The 23,969-nt window shown below is 53.0% G+C and overlaps 4 protein-coding genes across 4 annotated transcripts; all 4 read left to right on the forward strand.

Moving 5' to 3' along the window:
• On the forward strand, window positions 1–603 carry LOC125146846 (keratin-associated protein 5-10-like). Its single transcript, XM_047823744.1, has one exon. The coding sequence runs from the start codon at window positions 1–3 to the stop codon at window positions 601–603; it is 603 nt and encodes a 200-aa protein (XP_047679700.1).
• Window positions 604–7,131: 6,528 nt separating this feature from the next.
• On the forward strand, window positions 7,132–7,692 carry LOC125146847 (keratin-associated protein 5-10-like). The gene has a single exon (XM_047823745.1). It carries the CDS (start codon window positions 7,132–7,134, stop codon window positions 7,690–7,692), a length of 561 nt encoding a protein of 186 aa, XP_047679701.1.
• Window positions 7,693–14,203: 6,511 nt separating this feature from the next.
• LOC125146617 (keratin-associated protein 5-7-like) lies at window positions 14,204–14,776 on the forward strand. Its single transcript, XM_047823314.1, has one exon. The coding sequence runs from the start codon at window positions 14,204–14,206 to the stop codon at window positions 14,774–14,776; it is 573 nt and encodes a 190-aa protein (XP_047679270.1).
• Window positions 14,777–21,290: 6,514 nt separating this feature from the next.
• On the forward strand, window positions 21,291–21,935 carry LOC125146836 (keratin-associated protein 5-10-like). The gene has a single exon (XM_047823736.1). It carries the CDS (start codon window positions 21,291–21,293, stop codon window positions 21,933–21,935), a length of 645 nt encoding a protein of 214 aa, XP_047679692.1.
• The last annotated feature ends 2,034 nt before the right edge of the window (window positions 21,936–23,969 follow it).

The raw sequence follows: 23,969 nt of genomic DNA on the forward strand, positions 1-23,969 counted from the left end.
ATGGGCTGCTGTGGCTGTTCTGGAGGCTGTGGCTCCAGCTGTGGGGGCTGCGGCTCCAGCTGTGGGGGCTGCGGCTCCAGCTGTGGGGGCTGCGGCTCCAGCTGCTGTGTGCCCGTGTGCTGCTGCAAGCCCGTGTGCTGCTGCAAGCCCGTGTGCTGCTGTGTGCCAGCCTGTGCCTGTTCCAGCGGCGGCTCGTGTGGGGGCTCCAAGGGAGGCTGTGGCTCCTGTGGGGGCTCCAAGGGGGGCTGTGGCTCCTGTGGGGGCTCCAAGGGGGGCTGTGGCTCCTGTGGGGGCTCCAAGGGGGGCTGTGGCTCCTGTGGGGGCTCCAAGGGGGGCTGTGGCTCCTGTGGCTCCTGTGGCTGCTGCCAGTCCAGCTGCTGCAAGCCCTGCTGCTGCCAGTCCAGCTGCTGCCAGTCCAGCTGCTGCAAGCCCTGCTGCTGCCAGTCCAGCTGCTGCAAGCCCTGCTGCTGCCAGTCCTGCTGCTGCAAGCCCTGCTGCTGCCAGTCCTGCTGCTGCAAGCCCTGCTGCTGCTCTTCCGGCTGTGGGTCCTCCTGCAGCCAATCCAGCTGCTGTGTCCCCGTTTGCTGCCAGTGCAAGGTCTGAGGCTCTGGCTGATGGCCTCAGGGAACTCCGAAAGACCTGTGCTTGCCCTCAAGTGACTATAGGTACATCCTGGTTACACCCCCCCCCCAAAAAAAAACACACACACACAAAGCCCGCCCCCCAAACACTTCCTCTCCACTTGCTGGATCCCTCCAGTGTCTTGGCTTAGACTTTGCCCCCAGCCCTTGTGGCAAAGCAATGGACTAGTCCCATACACATTCCCTACAAAGGCGATCCCATCCTGCAGGCCCTTTGGCCTCTCCTACTGCCATGCCTTCATGCCTGAGCCACACTACCTGGAAAAGGCCCACAGGGCCAGCACGGGGCCCAGATCCCCCTCTCTCATCATTCTCTGTGTCAAAGCACCACATCCTTGCTCTCCTCTGCTTGCCAGGAGCTTGATGGCATTGGCATCGCAATGTCTCCTGGAAGCTGCCTCACTAACACAGGTGTGTTAAGATCCAATGGGTCTTGGTGCACCACCCCCATGAGTGGTAAATAAACTCTCCCCCCATAAGTCTTGGTCTTCGTGTGGCGGTTTCCTTCCATCCGCGGTCTCACTTGCAAAACACACCGTGTGTCCCTCATCTCACTTCTCAAGGCACCACTGCTCCCCACATCTTCACTGCTGTCACTCCACTGTTGGCTCACTGCTCACTGCACATACGTTTGTGGAATTAAATCAGGAACGACTCACTACACGCATGGAGGAATGAGTCAATAAGTCAGGAAGAGACGACTGAATGTAAAAGAGGCGTTCTTATCAGGCTTAAGGGAGCCCAGACTGCTGAGCCTCCATGGGATTCAGACTTTGTTGGAATCGTGGAGGCTGCTCCTTCCCCATGCCAGGATCTGCTTCGCAAGGCATCCCATGAGTGGTGTCTGCACCCATCCAGGCCGCAGAGCAGGAGCCAAGCCTAGAGAGAGGGCAGTGACTTCAAAATGGGCTGTGTTCCTCAGGTGTTCCGGATGACAAAAGGAGAAACGGTGCCGTTTTCAGACACCAGAGGCAGGGTGTCTCGGCACAGACTGACGAGCACTCTTTACATCTCTGGGCTCACGGTTCCACACAGGATGGAACAGAAGGCGACGTCCTCGACCCGATCAAAGGATCTACCAAACAGCCACAGCTGCCACCACACGTCCCACTGAAAGCCTGGAATTTCCTTTGAAGGTCAGGGACAGGAAAGGATGTCCACATTCACCACATCTACTCAACATTGCACTCAAGGTCTACCCAGGGTAATAAGGCAAGACAAGGACGTAAAAGGCATCCATGTGGGAAACGAAGAAGGAAAAGTATGTCTCTTCACAGAACACATAATCTTGCACAAACGAAAGAACCTAAGACGTGCACGCACACGCGCGCGTGCGCACACACACACACACACACACACACACACACGCAAACCACAATCATAAATCAACTCAGTGGGTTGCATGATCCGTCCGCAATATACAACAATCAGCTGTATTTCTAGACACGAGCAAGGAAGAATCATCATTGAAATTCAGAAACAATGTCCTCAAAAAGAACAAATACTTAAGAATATACTTGAAGGGGCACCTGGGGGGCTCAGTCAGTCTAGCGTCCCACTCTTGATTTTTGCTCAAGCTGTGACGCTCAAGTTGTGAGTTGGATCCTCCAGTCGGGATCCATGCTGACAGTATCGAGCCTGCATGCGATTCTCTCTCTCTCTCCATCTCCCTCCCTCCCTCTTCCTCTCTCTCCCTCTCTCTCTCTCTCTCTCTGTCTGTCTCACTCAAAATAATTTAATAATTACACTTTAAGAAAAAAGAATGAACGGAACAAAAAATGTGCAAGACTGACATCCTGAAGACTGCAAAACAGCACTGAAAGAAGGTACAGAAGAGTACATTAAATACAAAGGCATCCAACGTTCATGGATCAGAAGACAGAATATGGTGAAAATGACAACACTGCAAAACATGATCTGCAGATTGAATGCAACCCCTCTCAAAATCCAATGTTGCTTTTCGCAGAAATTGACCATCTGACCCTAACTTTCCTATGACGATGAATGCGGAAATGAATGGAAGGGATGTCGGGTAACGAAAACAAGCTTGCCAAAGAAACTCAACGGTGGGGGACTCACACATCCCAATGGCAATGGGTGCTGCACGCCTACAGCGATGGAAGCACTGTGGTGCTGCCAGAAGGATAGACTCACAGATCAGTGCCATAGAATGGACAGTATGAAGAGGAGCCCTTGAACTTATGTTCCACTGACTTTCACCCAGAGTGCCAAAACAATCAGTGCAGGAGTCTTTTCCATAACGAGTGCTGACACACCTAGAAATCCACTTTCAAAAGAATGAAGTTGCATCTTTACATCCCATCGTATAAGAAAACCACATCAACAACAACAACAACAAACAACAAGAACAACACATACAACAACAAGAACAACAAAATTCCTTCTATCTAGATCAAGCATTTTAGCATAAAAGTTAAAACGACGCACTATCAAACTCTCAGGAGACATCCTGGGTTACGTCTTTGAGACCTTGTCTCGGCAATGGCTCTGAGATACGACAGAGAAAGCACAGGAAGAAAAACTCAGGAAAATTGGGTGCCATCAAAATGTAACACTGTTACATAGGCAAAACTCTCACTCCTCGAAATCAACCAGTCAATCCAGCAACCAATCAATGAATAAGAATGAACCCCCCCCCCCGCACACACACACACACACACACACACACACACACACACACACAAAAGAAAAAACAACTGAGCACTGGATCTGGATAGACATTGGTCCAAGAAGGTACACGGTTGGCGAATAAGCCAATGAGAAGATGCTCAACGTTATTAGGAATCAGGGAAATGCAGATGAGAACCACAAGGCGATCCCCGTGCCTAGGATGGCTAGGATCCAAAAGACAGACAATAAGACGTGCTGGGGAAGGTGTGGAGAAACCAGAGCCCCGCGCGTTGCCGATGGGACTCAAATGGAGGCAACTGCTTTGCAAAAGAGGTTGACAGCTCCCCACGTGTTAAGTAGAGATTCCATGCCACTCAGAAATTGCACTGCTAGATATACGCCCAAGAGAAGAGAGAACGTACAGCATGCAAAAATTCGTGTGCTAAGTCACGTAGTAGCATTCTTCACAAAGGCCGCCACGGGGAAATAACCAAATGCCCGTCAACTGATGCGTGGGTAAACAAACTGGTCTATCCACGGGATGGGATCTTACTTAGCTCGTTTTCAAAGGGTATAAAGCTCTGATACATGCTAATCAAACAAAGAAACAAACAAAAACGTTGAAAACGGTATGCTAAGTGAAAGGAGTCACACGCAAAAGGCCACATACTATACGACCCCATTTCTCTGACAGTGTCCACAAAGCCATCTACACTAGCAATGAAGAATCATTCTAGATCAGTATGTTCTGGGGGCTGGGTGGGAAGGGACGAATGGATACCACGTGCTCGCGTTATGGAGTTGTGTTTGGGGGGCCATGAACATGTTCTGGAACGAGTCAGAAGTGATGCTTGTATCACTTTGCAAATCGACCAAACACCACTCAATTGCACACGTCAAAGGCTGAATTTTATCACATACGGAGTAGGTCTCCATTCTCAAATTCATGTGACGTGACGTTGTTTTGGCATCCTCTTCTATGGGGAAGAAACTCGTCCACGGTTAAGAATCTTCCCAAACCACCTTGGGATTTCCATCGAAGGTGCGCCTTTTAGTCATGGACTGCAGATGCCCATTTCAAGGCAAACGTCATGAACCACCCTAAGGAATATTCAAGACGGCACCAAAGTATTTCCCAGAAGCTGACATGTAATATATTCTACGGCTGTATTTCTTTGGTCCGTGGACATGACATGCTAGAAGAAGGTTTCATTGTGATAGGATGTGAAAGCGTCTTCAGGAGGGAAACCATGCCTGCAGAGCATGGGAGGAGCTTGGAGGTGGCCACGCCCCTCCACTCACCAAGAAAAGGCTCAACTGAAAAAACCAGCAGCCCTTGACCAGCAGATCCACCAAAGAACCCAGGTCACAGGGCATCCTGCTGCATGCCCCCCCACGCCCCGCCCTGTGTTGGAGAGACAGAGGGGCAGAGACAGAGAATCACAACTTACAGAAACAGAGGGTAAGTAAGCCAACCTCAGTGCAGACATGCCCGAGAGCTAACATCTCCAGGGGGACACACTCCAAAACTCCCCTCACGCTTTGGGCCAGAGGGAGCATGGAAGGAGACAGGTAGAATTATGCCAGAGCACGTCCCCACCTTCGTGAGGTCTGCCCTCAGGACACATGGTTTGACCAAGCCCAACGTTGCTGGGGTTTTATCAGAGCCCAGTGACCTGGAGGGGAGGAAATACTCAGCTCCAGTCCCACGCTGATTCATGACCACCTGGCGGCAGGGTGGCAGCCCGGCTGGCGGCGGGGGCGTGGTGGGGACCGACTGAGGCCGCCTAGTAAAGGTTGCAGGCCAGGTCACTAAAAGACGAAGAACATCCCCTCACCCCCAGCCCTTATTAACACACCCCTCCAGGCCTAGGTACCACCATTCCTCTTCCCCGGTGCATCACGTCCCGCTTTCGACATCAAAGTACAAGGCATACTAAAAGACAAAGAGCTCAGCTGGGAGACACAGAGCGGGCATCACAGCCGGACCCGGGCACGGCAGGGACTTTGAAATGATCAGACGAGGAAGTTAAAATAAATATGATTGACACGCTGAGCCTCTCAGGACACCTCCGAGAGGAAACGGGTGACGGAAGCAGCGACAGGAAGTCCTACCAAAGATTCCCAGAAAGGGCTAGAGATCAAAGGCACTGTGACAAAGGCGAAGAAAGGCTTTGATGGACCCATCAGCTGACCGGACACGGTGTGCACGCACTCCGTGAACTCAGGCAGGTCAATGGAAACTTCCCAAGCCGGAAGGACAGAAAAATGCCGGGGGTGGGGACGGGGGTGGGGGGGGGGGGGCGGGACAAGGTGGGGAAGGAAAGGAACACGCCCAACCGAGACCTAGACACAAAAAATAGAAACCAAAGCTATCGACTTTGCACGTGTGGTTTAAAATTGGAAGGGAATTTGTCAAACTAATAAAGGCGGTGGCATAGATAGTTAAGCCTAAGAGCCTGCAGGGCATTTCTCTTCGCGTTGCTCAGACTTGAGCCCTGCGTCCCTTTGGCAGGGAGCCTTAGCTTTGTCGTATTCGTTTGATTTTATCTTTCCGAAGAGGGGGCTATCAGCCTCCACAAGACACATTTATGCCACGTAGGTGTAAGTCGCCCTTGGAACGATGTACAGCCAAGTGTTTTCAACTGTCACGCGAGCAAATGGAATATTGATATCAAACCCGCAAGCCATCCAAATCTTCCGGGGCAGAAACCATTGTTCTCACGCGTGGTTCCCTGGTCCACGCGTTGAGGGCTGTCATGGCGGGCGAGGCCAGGGCGAGCCACCAGACCCCAAGGAGACAGGCTAGGAACGGTGGGTTGCGCTACACTCCTGAGGGACTCTACGGAGAGCATCGGCGTCAAGGACCTGAAAGACGCACGGCCGGTGATTCCTACCACATCCTCCTCACTCTTTTCCCTGCTGACCCGCTAGCAAAATGGTTCTTCTCTCCAGTCGCCGGGACCTCATGCGCCGCTGGCCTGAAGCTCTTGGTTGCGGAGGGAGAAAGGCTTCCAGCACGGACACACAACCATTCCGCTGGACTGGAGTGGAGGCGGCCACCCGGCCACTTTGGGCTCCTCGTGCCTCGGGGTCTACAGGCAAACAAGGGGCGTCGTACTGATAGCACGGATGGATCCTGATGCCCACAGTGCAATCGGGCGGCTCCGCTCCATAGAAGGAAGGCAGGGCACCTCGGGAGCACAGGAGCTGGCTCGAGGCATCTCTCAGCACCACCCTGCCCCGCGATTTCAGTCAAAGCAGAACTCCCACGAGGCCATTCAAGGAGGACCCTGAGTAGCCCGGGCTCCGCCATCAGGGTCCCAGCCCAGAACCGTGGGCGCCACCTGCTCCCAATGCCCATAAGCACCTCCTGCCCGGAGATGGACAGGAAGGGCCCTGCCCACTGCCCACCGCCACGGTGGCTTTCTGCTTCCCACACTCTCCACACCCTGAGCCCACCGGTCATGTGCTCTTTGGAATCATGCCAAGACTGTTGAGGGTCTCGAATCGGGTCAGGGTGGGACCACCAGGGCTCCGAGGCGCTGCTTCCGTCTCCCTGCAAACTCTGAAACACAAGCCCGTCAGGTGATGCAAGTCGGGCGCTGGGGAAAAGGCAAAACCCACCAAAGACGTTCTGGTCAATACAATCACATGGTCATGATGAAATTCTGAAAAATACTCATCCTTTGTCCGCTGCAAAGTGGCACAAACAGGAACCAGGAAGTGACAGTGTGTCAGCCTCTCACCTGACCCTGGCAGGTATATACAGGGCCCCCGGCCCAGGAGGCTCCACACCTGAACACCTCCCCTCTGCACCTGCATCTCTGACCGACTCCGCCCAAAACCCACCAGAAACATGGGCTGCTGTGGCTGTTCTGGAGGCTGTGGCTCCAGCTGTGGGGGCTGCGGCTCCAGCTGCTGTGTGCCCGTGTGCTGCTGCAAGCCCGTGTGCTGCTGCAAGCCCGTGTGCTGCTGTGTGCCAGCCTGTGCCTGTTCCAGCGGCGGCTTGTGTGGGGGCTCCAAGGGAGGCTGTGGCTCCTGTGGGGGCTCCAAGGGGGGCTGTGGCTCCTGTGGGGGCTCCAAGGGGGGCTGTGGCTCCTGTGGGGGCTCCAAGGGGGGCTGTGGCTCCTGTGGGGGCTCCAAGGGGGGCTGTGGCTCCTGTGGCTCCTGTGGCTGCTGCCAGTCCAGCTGCTGCAAGCCCTGCTGCTGCCAGTCCAGCTGCTGCCAGTCCAGCTGCTGCAAGCCCTGCTGCTGCCAGTCCAGCTGCTGCAAGCCCTGCTGCTGCCAGTCCTGCTGCTGCAAGCCCTGCTGCTGCCAGTCCTGCTGCTGCAAGCCCTGCTGCTGCTCTTCCGGCTGTGGGTCCTCCTGCAGCCAATCCAGCTGCTGTGTCCCCGTTTGCTGCCAGTGCAAGGTCTGAGGCTCTGGCTGATGGCCTCAGGGAACTCCGAAAGAACTGTGCTTGCCCTCAAGTGACTATAGGTACATCCTGGTTACACCCCCCCCCAAAAAAAAACACACACACACAAAGCCCGCCCCCCAAACACTTCCTCTCCACTTGCTGGATCCCTCCAGTGTCTTGGCTTAGACTTTGCCCCCAGCCCTTGTGGCAAAGCAATGGACTAGTCCCATACACATTCCCTACAAAGGCGATCCCATCCTGCAGGCCCTTTGGCCTCTCCTACTGCCATGCCTTCATGCCTGAGCCACACTACCTGGAAAAGGCCCACAGGGCCAGCACGGGGCCCAGATCCCCCTCTCTCATCATTCTCTGTGTCAAAGCACCACATCCTTGCTCTCCTCTGCTTGCCAGGAGCTTGATGGCATTGGCATCGCAATGTCTCCTGGAAGCTGCCTCACTAACACAGGTGTGTTAAGATCCAATGGGTCTTGGTGCACCACCCCCATGAGTGGTAAATAAACTCTCCCCCCATAAGTCTTGGTCTTCGTGTGGCGGTTTCCTTCCATCCGCGGTCTCACTTGCAAAACACACCGTGTGTCCCTCATCTCACTTCTCAAGGCACCACTGCTCCCCACATCTTCACTGCTGTCACTCCACTGTTGGCTCACTGCTCACTGCACATACGTTTGTGGAATTAAATCAGGAACGACTCACTACACGCATGGAGGAATGAGTCAATAAGTCAGGAAGAGACGACTGAATGTAAAAGAGGCGTTCTTATCAGGCTTAAGGGAGCCCAGACTGCTGAGCCTCCATGGGATTCAGACTTTGTTGGAATCGTGGAGGCTGCTCCTTCCCCATGCCAGGATCTGCTTCGCAAGGCATCCCATGAGTGGTGTCTGCGCCCATCCAGGCCGCAGAGCAGGAGCCAAGCCTAGAGAGAGGGCAGTGACTTCAAAATGGGCTGTGTTCCTCAGGTGTTCCGGATGACAAAAGGAGAAACGGTGCCGTTTTCAGACACCAGAGGCAGGGTGTCTCGGCACAGACTGACGAGCACTCTTTACATCTCTGGGCTCACGGTTCCACACAGGATGGAACAGAAGGCGACGTCCTCGACCCGATCAAAGGATCTACCAAACAGCCACAGCTGCCACCACACGTCCCACTGAAAGCCTGGAATTTCCTTTGAAGGTCAGGGACAGGAAAGGATGTCCACATTCACCACATCTACTCAACATTGCACTCAAGGTCTACCCAGGGTAATAAGGCAAGACAAGGACGTAAAAGGCATCCATGTGGGAAACGAAGAAGGAAAAGAATGTCTCTTCACAGAACACATAATCTTGCACAAACGAAAGAACCTAAGACGTGCACGCACACGCGCGCGTGCGCACACACACACACACACACACACGCAAACCACAATCATAAATCAACTCAGTGGGTTGCATGATCCGTCCGCAATATACAACAATCAGCTGTATTTCTAGACACGAGCAAGGAAGAATCATCATTGAAATTCAGAAACAATGTCCTCAAAAAGAACAAATACTTAAGAATATACTTGAAGGGGCACCTGGGGGGCTCAGTCAGTCTAGCGTCCCACTCTTGATTTTTGCTCAAGCTGTGACGCTCAAGTTGTGAGTTGGATCCTCCAGTCGGGATCCATGCTGACAGTATCGAGCCTGCATGCAATTCTCTCTCTCTCTCCATCTCCCTCCCTCCCTCTTCCTCTCTCTCCCTCTCTCTCTCTCTCTCTCTGTCTGTCTCACTCAAAATAATTTAATAATTACACTTTAAGAAAAAAGAATGAACGGAACAAAAAATGTGCAAGACTGACATCCTGAAGACTGCAAAACAGCACTGAAAGAAGGTACAGAAGAGTACATTAAATACAAAGGCATCCAACGTTCATGGATCAGAAGACAGAATATGGTGAAAATGACAACACTGCAAAACATGATCTGCAGATTGAATGCAACCCCTCTCAAAATCCAATGTTGCTTTTCGCAGAAATTGACCATCTGACCCTAACTTTCCTATGACGATGAATGCGGAAATGAATGGAAGGGATGTCGGGTAACGAAAACAAGCTTGCCAAAGAAACTCAACGGTGGGGGACTCACACATCCCAATGGCAATGGGTGCTGCACGCCTACAGCGATGGAAGCACTGTGGTGCTGCCAGAAGGATAGACTCACAGATCAGTGCCATAGAATGGACAGTATGAAGAGGAGCCCTTGAACTTATGTTCCACTGACTTTCACCCAGAGTGCCAAAACAATCAGTGCAGGAGTCTTTTCCATAACGAGTGCTGACACACCTAGAAATCCACTTTCAAAAGAATGAAGTTGCATCTTTACATCCCATCGTATAAGAAAACCACATCAACAACAACAACAACAAACAACAAGAACAACACATACAACAACAAGAACAACAAAATTCCTTCTATCTAGATCAAGCATTTTAGCATAAAAGTTAAAACGACGCACTATCAAACTCTCAGGAGACATCCTGGGTTACGTCTTTGAGACCTTGTCTCGGCAATGGCTCTGAGATACGACAGAGAAAGCACAGGAAGAAAAACTCAGGAAAATTGGGTGCCATCAAAATGTAACACTGTTACATAGGCAAAACTCTCACTCCTCGAAATCAACCAGTCAATCCAGCAACCAATCAATGAATAAGAATGAACCCCCCCCCCCCGCACACACACACACACACACACACACACACACACAAAAGAAAAAACAACTGAGCACTGGATCTGGATAGACATTGGTCCAAGAAGGTACACGGTTGGCGAATAAGCCAATGAGAAGATGCTCAACGTTATTAGGAATCAGGGAAATGCAGATGAGAACCACAAGGCGATCCCCGTGCCTAGGATGGCTAGGATCCAAAAGACAGACAATAAGACGTGCTGGGGAAGGTGTGGAGAAACCAGAGCCCCGCGCGTTGCCGATGGGACTCAAATGGAGGCAACTGCTTTGCAAAAGAGGTTGACAGCTCCCCACGTGTTAAGTAGAGATTCCATGCCACTCAGAAATTGCACTGCTAGATATACGCCCAAGAGAAGAGAGAACGTACAGCATGCAAAAATTCGTGTGCTAAGTCACGTAGTAGCATTCTTCACAAAGGCCGCCACGGGGAAATAACCAAATGCCCGTCAACTGATGCGTGGGTAAACAAACTGGTCTATCCACGGGATGGGATCTTACTTAGCTCGTTTTCAAAGGGTATAAAGCTCTGATACATGCTAATCAAACAAAGAAACAAACAAAAACGTTGAAAACGGTATGCTAAGTGAAAGGAGTCACACGCAAAAGGCCACATACTATACGACCCCATTTCTCTGACAGTGTCCACAAAGCCATCTACACTAGCAATGAAGAATCATTCTAGATCAGTATGTTCTGGGGGCTGGGTGGGAAGGGACGAATGGATACCACGTGCTCGCGTTATGGAGTTGTGTTTGGGGGGCCATGAACATGTTCTGGAACGAGTCAGAAGTGATGCTTGTATCACTTTGCAAATCGACCAAACACCACTCAATTGCACACGTCAAAGGCTGAATTTTATCACATACGGAGTAGGTCTCCATTCTCAAATTCATGTGACGTGACGTTGTTTTGGCATCCTCTTCTATGGGGAAGAAACTCGTCCACGGTTAAGAATCTTCCCAAACCACCTTGGGATTTCCATCGAAGGTGCGCCTTTTAGTCATGGACTGCAGATGCCCATTTCAAGGCAAACGTCATGAACCACCCTAAGGAATATTCAAGACGGCACCAAAGTATTTCCCAGAAGCTGACATGTAATATATTCTACGGCTGTATTTCTTTGGTCCGTGGACATGACATGCTAGAAGAAGGTTTCATTGTGATAGGATGTGAAAGCGTCTTCAGGAGGGAAACCATGCCTGCAGAGCATGGGAGGAGCTTGGAGGTGGCCACGCCCCTCCACTCACCAAGAAAAGGCTCAACTGAAAAAACCAGCAGCCCTTGACCAGCAGATCCACCAAAGAACCCAGGTCACAGGGCATCCTGCTGCATGCCCCCCCACGCCCCGCCCTGTGTTGGAGAGACAGAGGGGCAGAGACAGAGAATCACAACTTACAGAAACAGAGGGTAAGTAAGCCAACCTCAGTGCAGACATGCCCGAGAGCTAACATCTCCAGGGGGACACACTCCAAAACTCCCCTCACGCTTTGGGCCAGAGGGAGCATGGAAGGAGACAGGTAGAATTATGCCAGAGCACGTCCCCACCTTCGTGAGGTCTGCCCTCAGGACACATGGTTTGACCAAGCCCAACGTTGCTGGGGTTTTATCAGAGCCCAGTGACCTGGAGGGGAGGAAATACTCAGCTCCAGTCCCACGCTGATTCATGACCACCTGGCGGCAGGGTGGCAGCCCGGCTGGCGGCGGGGGCGTGGTGGGGACCGACTGAGGCCGCCTAGTAAAGGTTGCAGGCCAGGTCACTAAAAGACGAAGAACATCCCCTCACCCCCAGCCCTTATTAACACACCCCTCCAGGCCTAGGTACCACCATTCCTCTTCCCCGGTGCATCACGTCCCGCTTTCGACATCAAAGTACAAGGCATACTAAAAGACAAAGAGCTCAGCTGGGAGACACAGAGCGGGCATCACAGCCGGACCCGGGCACGGCAGGGACTTTGAAATGATCAGACGAGGAAGTTAAAATAAATATGATTGACACGCTGAGCCTCTCAGGACACCTCCGAGAGGAAACGGGTGACGGAAGCAGCGACAGGAAGTCCTACCAAAGATTCCCAGAAAGGGCTAGAGATCAAAGGCACTGTGACAAAGGCGAAGAAAGGCTTTGATGGACCCATCAGCTGACCGGACACGGTGTGCACGCACTCCGTGAACTCAGGCAGGTCAATGGAAACTTCCCAAGCCGGAAGGACAGAAAAATGCCGGGGGTGGGGACGGGGGTGGGGGGGGGGGGCGGGACAAGGTGGGGAAGGAAAGGAACACGCCCAACCGAGACCTAGACACAAAAAATAGAAACCAAAGCTATCGACTTTGCACGTGTGGTTTAAAATTGGAAGGGAATTTGTCAAACTAATAAAGGCGGTGGCATAGATAGTTAAGCCTAAGAGCCTGCAGGGCATTTCTCTTCGCGTTGCTCAGACTTGAGCCCTGCGTCCCTTTGGCAGGGAGCCTTAGCTTTGTCGTATTCGTTTGATTTTATCTTTCCGAAGAGGGGGCTATCAGCCTCCACAAGACACATTTATGCCACGTAGGTGTAAGTCGCCCTTGGAACGATGTACAGCCAAGTGTTTTCAACTGTCACGCGAGCAAATGGAATATTGATATCAAACCCGCAAGCCATCCAAATCTTCCGGGGCAGAAACCATTGTTCTCACGCGTGGTTCCCTGGTCCACGCGTTGAGGGCTGTCATGGCGGGCGAGGCCAGGGCGAGCCACCAGACCCCAAGGAGACAGGCTAGGAACGGTGGGTTGCGCTACACTCCTGAGGGACTCTACGGAGAGCATCGGCGTCAAGGACCTGAAAGACGCACGGCCGGTGATTCCTACCACATCCTCCTCACTCTTTTCCCTGCTGACCCGCTAGCAAAATGGTTCTTCTCTCCAGTCGCCGGGACCTCATGCGCCGCTGGCCTGAAGCTCTTGGTTGCGGAGGGAGAAAGGCTTCCAGCACGGACACACAACCATTCCGCTGGACTGGAGTGGAGGCGGCCACCCGGCCACTTTGGGCTCCTCGTGCCTCGGGGTCTACAGGCAAACAAGGGGCGTCGTACTGATAGCACGGATGGATCCTGATGCCCACAGTGCAATCGGGCGGCTCCGCTCCATAGAAGGAAGGCAGGGCACCTCGGGAGCACAGGAGCTGGCTCGAGGCATCTCTCAGCACCACCCTGCCCCGCGATTTCAGTCAAAGCAGAACTCCCACGAGGCCATTCAAGGAGGACCCTGAGTAGCCCGGGCTCCGCCATCAGGGTCCCAGCCCAGAACCGTGGGCGCCACCTGCTCCCAATGCCCATAAGCACCTCCTGCCCGGAGATGGACAGGAAGGGCCCTGCCCACTGCCCACCGCCACGGTGGCTTTCTGCTTCCCACACTCTCCACACCCTGAGCCCACCGGTCATGTGCTCTTTGGAATCATGCCAAGACTGTTGAGGGTCTCGAATCGGGTCAGGGTGGGACCACCAGGGCTCCGAGGCGCTGCTTCCGTCTCCCTGCAAACTCTGAAACACAAGCCCGTCAGGTGATGCAAGTCGGGCGCTGGGGAAAAGGCAAAACCCACCAAAGACGTTCTGGTCAATACAATCACATGGTCATGATGAAATTCTGAAAAATACTCATCCTTTGTCCGCTGCAAAGTGGCACAAACAGGAACCAGGAAGTGACAGTGTGTCAGCCTCTCACCTGACCCTGGCAGGTATATACAGGGCCCCCGGCCCAGGAGGCTCCACACCTGAACACCTCCCCTCTGCACCTGCATCTCTGACCGACTCCGCCCAAAACCCACCAGAAACATGGGCTGCTGTGGCTGTTCTGGAGGCTGTGGCTCCAGCTGTGGGGGCTGCGGCTCCAGCTGTGGGGGCTGCGGCTCCAGCTGTGGGGGCTGCGGCTCCAGCTGCTGTGTGCCCGTGTGCTGCTGCAAGCCCGTGTGCTGCTGCAAGCCCGTGTGCTGCTGTGTGCCAGCCTGTGCCTGTTCCAGCGGCGGCTCGTGTGGGGGCTCCAAGGGAGGCTGTGGCTCCTGTGGGGGCTCCAAGGGGGGCTGTGGCTCCTGTGGGGGCTCCAAGGGGGGCTGTGGCTCCTGTGGGGGCTCCAAGGGGGGCTGTGGCTCCTGTGGCTCCTGTGGCTGCTGCCAGTCCAGCTGCTGCAAGCCCTGCTGCTGCCAGTCCAGCTGCTGCCAGTCCAGCTGCTGCAAGCCCTGCTGCTGCCAGTCCAGCTGCTGCAAGCCCTGCTGCTGCCAGTCCTGCTGCTGCAAGCCCTGCTGCTGCCAGTCCTGCTGCTGCAAGCCCTGCTGCTGCTCTTCCGGCTGTGGGTCCTCCTGCAGCCAATCCAGCTGCTGTGTCCCCGTTTGCTGCCAGTGCAAGGTCTGAGGCTCTGGCTGATGGCCTCAGGGAACTCCGAAAGACCTGTGCTTGCCCTCAAGTGACTATAGGTACATCCTGGTTACACCCCCCCCCCCAAAAAAAAACACACACACACAAAGCCCGCCCCCCAAACACTTCCTCTCCACTTGCTGGATCCCTCCAGTGTCTTGGCTTAGACTTTGCCCCCAGCCCTTGTGGCAAAGCAATGGACTAGTCCCATACACATTCCCTACAAAGGCAATCCCATCCTGCAGGCCCTTTGGCCTCTCCTACTGCCATGCCTTCATGCCTGAGCCACACTACCTGGAAAAGGCCCACAGGGCCAGCACGGGGCCCAGATCCCCCTCTCTCATCATTCTCTGTGTCAAAGCACCACATCCTTGCTCTCCTCTGCTTGCCAGGAGCTTGATGGCATTGGCATCGCAATGTCTCCTGGAAGCTGCCTCACTAACACAGGTGTGTTAAGATCCAATGGGTCTTGGTGCACCACCCCCATGAGTGGTAAATAAACTCTCCCCCCATAAGTCTTGGTCTTCGTGTGGCGGTTTCCTTCCATCCGCGGTCTCACTTGCAAAACACACCGTGTGTCCCTCATCTCACTTCTCAAGGCACCACTGCTCCCCACATCTTCACTGCTGTCACTCCACTGTTGGCTCACTGCTCACTGCACATACGTTTGTGGAATTAAATCAGGAACGACTCACTACACGCATGGAGGAATGAGTCAATAAGTCAGGAAGAGACGACTGAATGTAAAAGAGGCGTTCTTATCAGGCTTAAGGGAGCCCAGACTGCTGAGCCTCCATGGGATTCAGACTTTGTTGGAATCGTGGAGGCTGCTCCTTCCCCATGCCAGGATCTGCTTCGCAAGGCATCCCATGAGTGGTGTCTGCGCCCATCCAGGCCGCAGAGCAGGAGCCAAGCCTAGAGAGAGGGCAGTGACTTCAAAATGGGCTGTGTTCCTCAGGTGTTCCGGATGACAAAAGGAGAAACGGTGCCGTTTTCAGACACCAGAGGCAGGGTGTCTCGGCACAGACTGACGAGCACTCTTTACATCTCTGGGCTCACGGTTCCACACAGGATGGAACAGAAGGCGACGTCCTCAACCCGATCAAAGGATCTACCAAACAGCCACAGCTGCCACCACACGTCCCACTGAAAGCCTGGAATTTCCTTTGAAGGTCAGGGACAGGAAAGGATGTCCACATTCACCACATCTACTCAACATTGCACTCAAGGTCTACCCAGGGTAATAAGGCAAGACAAGGACGTAAAAGGCATCCATGTGGGAAACGAAGAAGGAAAAGTATGTCTCTTCACAGAACACATAATCTTGCACAAACGAAAGAACCTAAGACGTGCACGCACACGCGCGCGTGCGCACACACACACACGCAAACCACAATCATAAATCAACTCAGTGGGTTGCACGATCCGTCCGCAATATACAACAATCAGCTGTATTTCTAGACACGAGCAAGGAAGAATCATCATTGAAATTCAGAAACAATGTCCTCAAAAAGAACAAATACTTAAGAATATACTTGAAGGGGCACCTGGGGGGCTCAGTCAGTCTAGCGTCCCACTCTTGATTTTTGCTCAAGCTGTGACGCTCAAGTTGTGAGTTGGATCCTCCAGTCGGGATCCATGCTGACAGTATCGAGCCTGCATGCGATTTTCTCTCTCTCTCCATCTCCCTCCCTCCCTCTTCCTCTCTCTCCCTCTCTCTCTCTCTCTCTCTCTCTGTCTGTCTGTCTCACTCAAAATAATTTAATAATTACACTTTAAGAAAAAAGAATGAACGGAACAAAAAATGTGCAAGACTGACATCCTGAAGACTGCAAAACAGCACTGAAAGAAGGTACAGAAGAGTACATTAAATACAAAGGCATCCAACGTTCATGGATCAGAAGACAGAATATGGTGAAAATGACAACACTGCAAAACATGATCTGCAGATTGAATGCAACCCCTCTCAAAATCCAATGTTGCTTTTCGCAGAAATTGACCATCTGACCCTAACTTTCCTATGACGATGAATGCGGAAATGAATGGAAGGGATGTCGGGTAACGAAAACAAGCTTGCCAAAGAAACTCAACGGTGGGGGACTCACACATCCCAATGGCAATGGGTGCTGCACGCCTACAGCGATGGAAGCACTGTGGTGCTGCCAGAAGGATAGACTCACAGATCAGTGCCATAGAATGGACAGTATGAAGAGGAGCCCTTGAACTTATGTTCCACTGACTTTCACCCAGAGTGCCAAAACAATCAGTGCAGGAGTCTTTTCCATAACGAGTGCTGACACACCTAGAAATCCACTTTCAAAAGAATGAAGTTGCATCTTTACATCCCATCGTATAAGAAAACTACATCAACAACAACAACAACAAACAACAAGAACAACACATACAACAACAAGAACAACAAAATTCCTTCTATCTAGATCAAGCATTTTAGCATAAAATTTAAAACGACGCACTATCAAACTCTCAGGAGACATCCTGGGTTACGTCTTTGAGACCTTGTCTCGGCAATGGCTCTGAGATACGACAGAGAAAGCACAGGAAGAAAAACTCAGGAAAATTGGGTGCCATCAAAATGTAACACTGTTACATAGGCAAAACTCTCACTCCTCGAAATCAACCAGTCAATCCAGCAACCAATCAATGAATAAGATTGAACCCCCCCCCCGCACACACACACACACACACACACACACACACACACACACAAAAGAAAAAACAACTGAGCACTGGATCTGGATAGACATTGGTCCAAGAAGGTACACGGTTGGCGAATAAGCCAATGAGAAGATGCTCAACGTTATTAGGAATCAGGGAAATGCAGATGAGAACCACAAGGCGATCCCCGTGCCTAGGATGGCTAGGATCCAAAAGACAGACAATAAGACGTGCTGGGGAAGGTGTGGAGAAACCAGAGCCCCGCGCGTTGCCGATGGGACTCAAATGGAGGCAACTGCTTTGCAAAAGAGGTTGACAGCTCCCCACGTGTTAAGTAGAGATTCCATGCCACTCAGAAATTGCACTGCTAGATATACGCCCAAGAGAAGAGAGAACGTACAGCATGCAAAAATTCGTGTGCTAAGTCACGTAGTAGCATTCTTCACAAAGGCCGCCACGGGGAAATAACCAAATGCCCGTCAACTGATGCGTGGGTAAACAAACTGGTCTATCCACGGGATGAGATCTTACTTAGCTCGTTTTCAAAGGGTATAAAGCTCTGATACATGCTAACCAAACAAAGAAACAAACAAAAACGTTGAAAACGGTATGCTAAGTGAAAGGAGTCACACGCAAAAGGCCACATACTATACGACCCCATTTCTCTGACAGTGTCCACAAAGCCATCTACACTAGCAATGAAGAATCATTCTAGATCAGTATGTTCTGGGGGCTGGGTGGGAAGGGACGAATGGATACCACGTGCTCGCGTTATGGAGTTGTGTTTGGGGGGCCATGAACATGTTCTGGAACGAGTCAGAAGTGATGCTTGTATCACTTTGCAAATCGACCAAACACCACTCAATTGCACACGTCAAAGGCTGAATTTTATCACATACGGAGTAGGTCTCCATTCTCAAATTCATGTGACGTGACGTTGTTTTGGCATCCTCTTCTATGGGGAAGAAACTCGTCCACGGTTAAGAATCTTCCCAAACCACCTTGGGATTTCCATCGAAGGTGCGCCTTTTAGTCATGGACTGCAGATGCCCATTTCAAGGCAAACGTCATGAACCACCCTAAGGAATATTCAAGACGGCACCAAAGTATTTCCCAGAAGCTGACATGTAATATATTCTACGGCTGTATTTCTTTGGTCCGTGGACATGACATGCTAGAAGAAGGTTTCATTGTGATAGGATGTGAAAGCGTCTTCAGGAGGGAAACCATGCCTGCAGAGCATGGGAGGAGCTTGGAGGTGGCCACGCCCCTCCACTCACCAAGAAAAGGCTCAACTGAAAAAACCAGCAGCCCTTGACCAGCAGATCCACCAAAGAACCCAGGTCACAGGGCATCCTGCTGCATGCCCCCCCTACGCCCCGCCCTGTGTTGGAGAGACAGAGGGGCAGAGACAGAGAATCACAACTTACAGAAACAGAGGGTAAGTAAGCCAACCTCAGTGCAGACATGCCCGAGAGCTAACATCTCCAGGGGGACACACTCCAAAACTCCCCTCACGCTTTGGGCCAGAGGGAGCATGGAAGGAGACAGGTAGAATTATGCCAGAGCACGTCCCCACCTTCGTGAGGTCTGCCCTCAGGACACATGGTTTGACCAAGCCCAACGTTGCTGGGGTTTTATCAGAGCCCAGTGACCTGGAGGGGAGGAAATACTCAGCTCCAGTCCCACGCTGATTCATGACCACCTGGCGGCAGGGTGGCAGCCCGGCTGGCGGCGGGGGCGTGGTGGGGACCGACTGAGGCCGCCTAGTAAAGGTTGCAGGCCAGGTCACTAAAAGACGAAGAACATCCCCTCACCCCCAGCCCTTATTAACACACCCCACCAGGCCTAGGTACCACCATTCCTCTTCCCCGGTGCATCACGTCCCGCTTTCGACATCAAAGTACAAGGCATACTAAAAGACAAAGAGCTCAGCTGGGAGACACAGAGCGGGCATCACAGCCGGACCCGGGCACGGCAGGGACTTTGAAATGATCAGACGAGGAAGTTAAAATAAATATGATTGACACGCTGAGCCTCTCAGGACACCTCCGAGAGGAAACGGGTGACGGAAGCAGCGACAGGAAGTCCTACCAAAGATTCCCAGAAAGGGCTAGAGATCAAAGGCACTGTGACAAAGGCGAAGAAAGGCTTTGATGGACCCATCAGCTGACCGGACACGGTGTGCACGCACTCCGTGAACTCAGGCAGGTCAATGGAAACTTCCCAAGCCGGAAGGACAGAAAAATGCCGGGGGTGGGGACGGGGGGGGGGGGGGGGCGGGACAAGGTGGGGAAGGAAAGGAACACGCCCAACCGAGACCTAGACACAAAAAATAGAAACCAAAGCTATCGACTTTGCACGTGTGGTTTAAAATTGGAAGGGAATTTGTCAAACTAATAAAGGCGGTGGCATAGATAGTTAAGCCTAAGAGCCTGCAGGGCATTTCTCTTCGCGTTGCTCAGACTTGAGCCCTGCGTCCCTTTGGCAGGGAGCCTTAGCTTTGTCGTATTCGTTTGATTTTATCTTTCCGAAGAGGGGGCTATCAGCCTCCACAAGACACATTTATGCCACGTAGGTGTAAGTCGCCCTTGGAACGATGTACAGCCAAGTGTTTTCAACTGTCACGCGAGCAAATGGAATATTGATATCAAACCCGCAAGCCATCCAAATCTTCCGGGGCAGAAACCATTGTTCTCACGCGTGGTTCCCTGGTCCACGCGTTGAGGGCTGTCATGGCGGGCGAGGCCAGGGCGAGCCACCAGACCCCAAGGAGACAGGCTAGGAACGGTGGGTTGCGCTACACTCCTGAGGGACTCTACGGAGAGCATCGGCGTCAAGGACCTGAAAGACGCACGGCCGGTGATTCCTACCACATCCTCCTCACTCTTTTCCCTGCTGACCCGCTAGCAAAATGGTTCTTCTCTCCAGTCGCCGGGACCTCATGCGCCGCTGGCCTGAAGCTCTTGGTTGCGGAGGGAGAAAGGCTTCCAGCACGGACACACAACCATTCCGCTGGACTGGAGTGGAGGCGGCCACCCGGCCACTTTGGGCTCCTCGTGCCTCGGGGTCTACAGGCAAACAAGGGGCGTCGTACTGATAGCACGGATGGATCCTGATGCCCACAGTGCAATCGGGCGGCTCCGCTCCATAGAAGGAAGGCAGGGCACCTCGGGAGCACAGGAGCTGGCTCGAGGCATCTCTCAGCACCACCCTGCCCCGCGATTTCAGTCAAAGCAGAACTCCCACGAGGCCATTCAAGGAGGACCCTGAGTAGCCCGGGCTCCGCCATCAGGGTCCCAGCCCAGAACCGTGGGCGCCACCTGCTCCCAATGCCCATAAGCACCTCCTGCCCGGAGATGGACAGGAAGGGCCCTGCCCACTGCCCACCGCCACGGTGGCTTTCTGCTTCCCACACTCTCCACACCCTGAGCCCACCGGTCATGTGCTCTTTGGAATCATGCCAAGACTGTTGAGGGTCTCGAATCGGGTCAGGGTGGGACCACCAGGGCTCCGAGGCGCTGCTTCCGTCTCCCTGCAAACTCTGAAACACAAGCCCGTCAGGTGATGCAAGTCGGGCGCTGGGGAAAAGGCAAAACCCACCAAAGACGTTCTGGTCAATACAATCACATGGTCATGATGAAATTCTGAAAAATACTCATCCTTTGTCCGCTGCAAAGTGGCACAAACAGGAACCAGGAAGTGACAGTGTGTCAGCCTCTCACCTGACCCTGGCAGGTATATACAGGGCCCCCGGCCCAGGAGGCTCCACACCTGAACACCTCCCCTCTGCACCTGCATCTCTGACCGACTCCGCCCAAAACCCACCAGAAACATGGGCTGCTGTGGCTGTTCTGGAGGCTGTGGCTCCAGCTGTGGGGGCTGCGGCTCCAGCTGTGGGGGCTGCGGCTCCAGCTGTGGGGGCTGCGGCTCCAGCTGTGGGGGCTGCAGCTCCAGCTGTGGGGGCTGCGGCTCCAGCTGCTGTGTGCCCGTGTGCTGCTGCAAGCCCGTGTGCTGCTGCAAGCCCGTGTGCTGCTGTGTGCCAGCCTGTGCCTGTTCCAGCGGCGGCTCGTGTGGGGGCTCCAAGGGAGGCTGTGGCTCCTGTGGGGGCTCCAAGGGGGGCTGTGGCTCCTGTGGGGGCTCCAAGGGGGGCTGTGGCTCCTGTGGGGGCTCCAAGGGGGGCTGTGGCTCCTGTGGGGGCTCCAAGGGGGGCTGTGGCTCCTGTGGCTCCTGTGGCTGCTGCCAGTCCAGCTGCTGCAAGCCCTGCTGCTGCCAGTCCAGCTGCTGCCAGTCCAGCTGCTGCAAGCCCTGCTGCTGCCAGTCCAGCTGCTGCAAGCCCTGCTGCTGCCAGTCCAGCTGCTGCAAGCCCTGCTGCTGCCAGTCCTGCTGCTGCAAGCCCTGCTGCTGCTCTTCCGGCTGTGGGTCCTCCTGCAGCCAATCCAGCTGCTGTGTCCCCGTTTGCTGCCAGTGCAAGGTCTGAGGCTCTGGCTGATGGCCTCAGGGAACTCCGAAAGACCTGTGCTTGCCCTCAAGTGACTATAGGTACATCCTGGTTACACCCCCCCCCCCAAAAAAACACACACACACACAAAGCCCGCCCCCCAAACACTTCCTCTCCACTTGCTGGATCCCTCCAGTGTCTTGGCTTAGACTTTGCCCCCAGCCCTTGTGGCAAAGCAATGGACTAGTCCCATACACATTCCCTACAAAGGCGATCCCATCCTGCAGGCCCTTTGGCCTCTCCTACTGCCATGCCTTCATGCCTGAGCCACACTACCTGGAAAAGGCCCACAGGGCCAGCACGGGGCCCAGATCCCCCTCTCTCATCATTCTCTGTGTCAAAGCACCACATCCTTGCTCTCCTCTGCTTGCCAGGAGCTTGATGGCATTGGCATCGCAATGTCTCCTGGAAGCTGCCTCACTAACACAGGTGTGTTAAGATCCAATGGGTCTTGGTGCACCACCCCCATGAGTGGTAAATAAACTCTCCCCCCATAAGTCTTGGTCTTCGTGTGGCGGTTTCCTTCCATCCGCGGTCTCACTTGCAAAACACACCGTGTGTCCCTCATCTCACTTCTCAAGGCACCACTGCTCCCCACATCTTCACTGCTGTCACTCCACTGTTGGCTCACTGCTCACTGCACATACGTTTGTGGAATTAAATCAGGAACGACTCACTACACGCATGGAGGAATGAGTCAATAAGTCAGGAAGAGACGACTGAATGTAAAAGAGGCGTTCTTATCAGGCTTAAGGGAGCCCAGACTGCTGAGCCTCCATGGGATTCAGACTTTGTTGGAATCGTGGAGGCTGCTCCTTCCCCATGCCAGGATCTGCTTCGCAAGGCATCCCATGAGTGGTGTCTGCGCCCATCCAGGCCGCAGAGCAGGAGCCAAGCCTAGAGAGAGGGCAGTGACTTCAAAATGGGCTGTGTTCCTCAGGTGTTCCGGATGACAAAAGGAGAAACGGTGCCGTTTTCAGACACCAGAGGCAGGGTGTCTCGGCACAGACTGACGAGCACTCTTTACATCTCTGGGCTCACGGTTCCACACAGGATGGAACAGAAGGCGACGTCCTCGACCCGATCAAAGGATCTACCAAACAGCCACAGCTGCCACCACACGTCCCACTGAAAGCCTGGAATTTCCTTTGAAGGTCAGGGACAGGAAAGGATGTCCACATTCACCACATCTACTCAACATTGCACTCAAGGTCTACCCAGGGTAATAAGGCAAGACAAGGACGTAAAAGGCATCCATGTGGGAAACGAAGAAGGAAAAGTATGTCTCTTCACAGAACACATAATCTTGCACAAACGAAAGAACCTAAGACGTGCACGCACACGCGCGCGTGCGCACACACACACACACACACACACACACGCAAACCACAATCATAAATCAACTCAGTGGGTTGCATGATCCGTCCACAATATACAACAATCAGCTGTATTTCTAGACACGAGCAAGGAAGAATCATCATTGAAATTCAGAAACAATGTCCTCAAAAAGAACAAATACTTAAGAATATACTTGAAGGGGCACCTGGGGGGCTCAGTCAGTCTGGCGTCCCACTCTTGATTTTTGCTCAAGCTGTGACGCTCAAGTTGTGAGTTGGATCCTCCAGTCGGGATCCATGCTGACAGTATCGAGCCTGCATGCGATTCTCTCTCTCTCTCCATCTCCCTCCCTCCCTCTTCCTCTCTCTCCCTCTCTCTCTCTCTCTCTCTCTGTCTGTCTCACTCAAAATAATTTAATAATTACACTTTAAGAAAAAAGAACGAACGGAACAAAAAATGTGCAAGACTGACATCCTGAAGACTGCAAAACAGCACTGAAAGAAGGTACAGAAGAGTACATTAAATACAAAGGCATCCAACGTTCATGGATCAGAAGACAGAATATGGTGAAAATGACAACACTGCAAAACATGATCTGCAGATTGAATGCAACCCCTCTCAAAATCCAATGTTGCTTTTCGCAGAAATTGACCATCTGACCCTAACTTTCCTATG

Source organism: Prionailurus viverrinus, chromosome D1 (genome assembly GCF_022837055.1).
Source record: "Prionailurus viverrinus isolate Anna chromosome D1, UM_Priviv_1.0, whole genome shotgun sequence".
Taxonomy (NCBI): Eukaryota; Metazoa; Chordata; class Mammalia; order Carnivora; family Felidae; genus Prionailurus; species Prionailurus viverrinus.

What these genes read in the sequence shown, in the direction of transcription:
- LOC125146846 (XM_047823744.1), top strand. Translation starts at nt 1, where the DNA reads ATGGGCTGCTGTGGCTGTTCTGGAGGCTGTGGCTCCAGCTGTGGGGGC.
- LOC125146836 (XM_047823736.1), top strand. Translation starts at nt 21,291, where the DNA reads ATGGGCTGCTGTGGCTGTTCTGGAGGCTGTGGCTCCAGCTGTGGGGGC.
- LOC125146847 (XM_047823745.1), top strand. Translation starts at nt 7,132, where the DNA reads ATGGGCTGCTGTGGCTGTTCTGGAGGCTGTGGCTCCAGCTGTGGGGGC.
- LOC125146617 (XM_047823314.1), top strand. Translation starts at nt 14,204, where the DNA reads ATGGGCTGCTGTGGCTGTTCTGGAGGCTGTGGCTCCAGCTGTGGGGGC.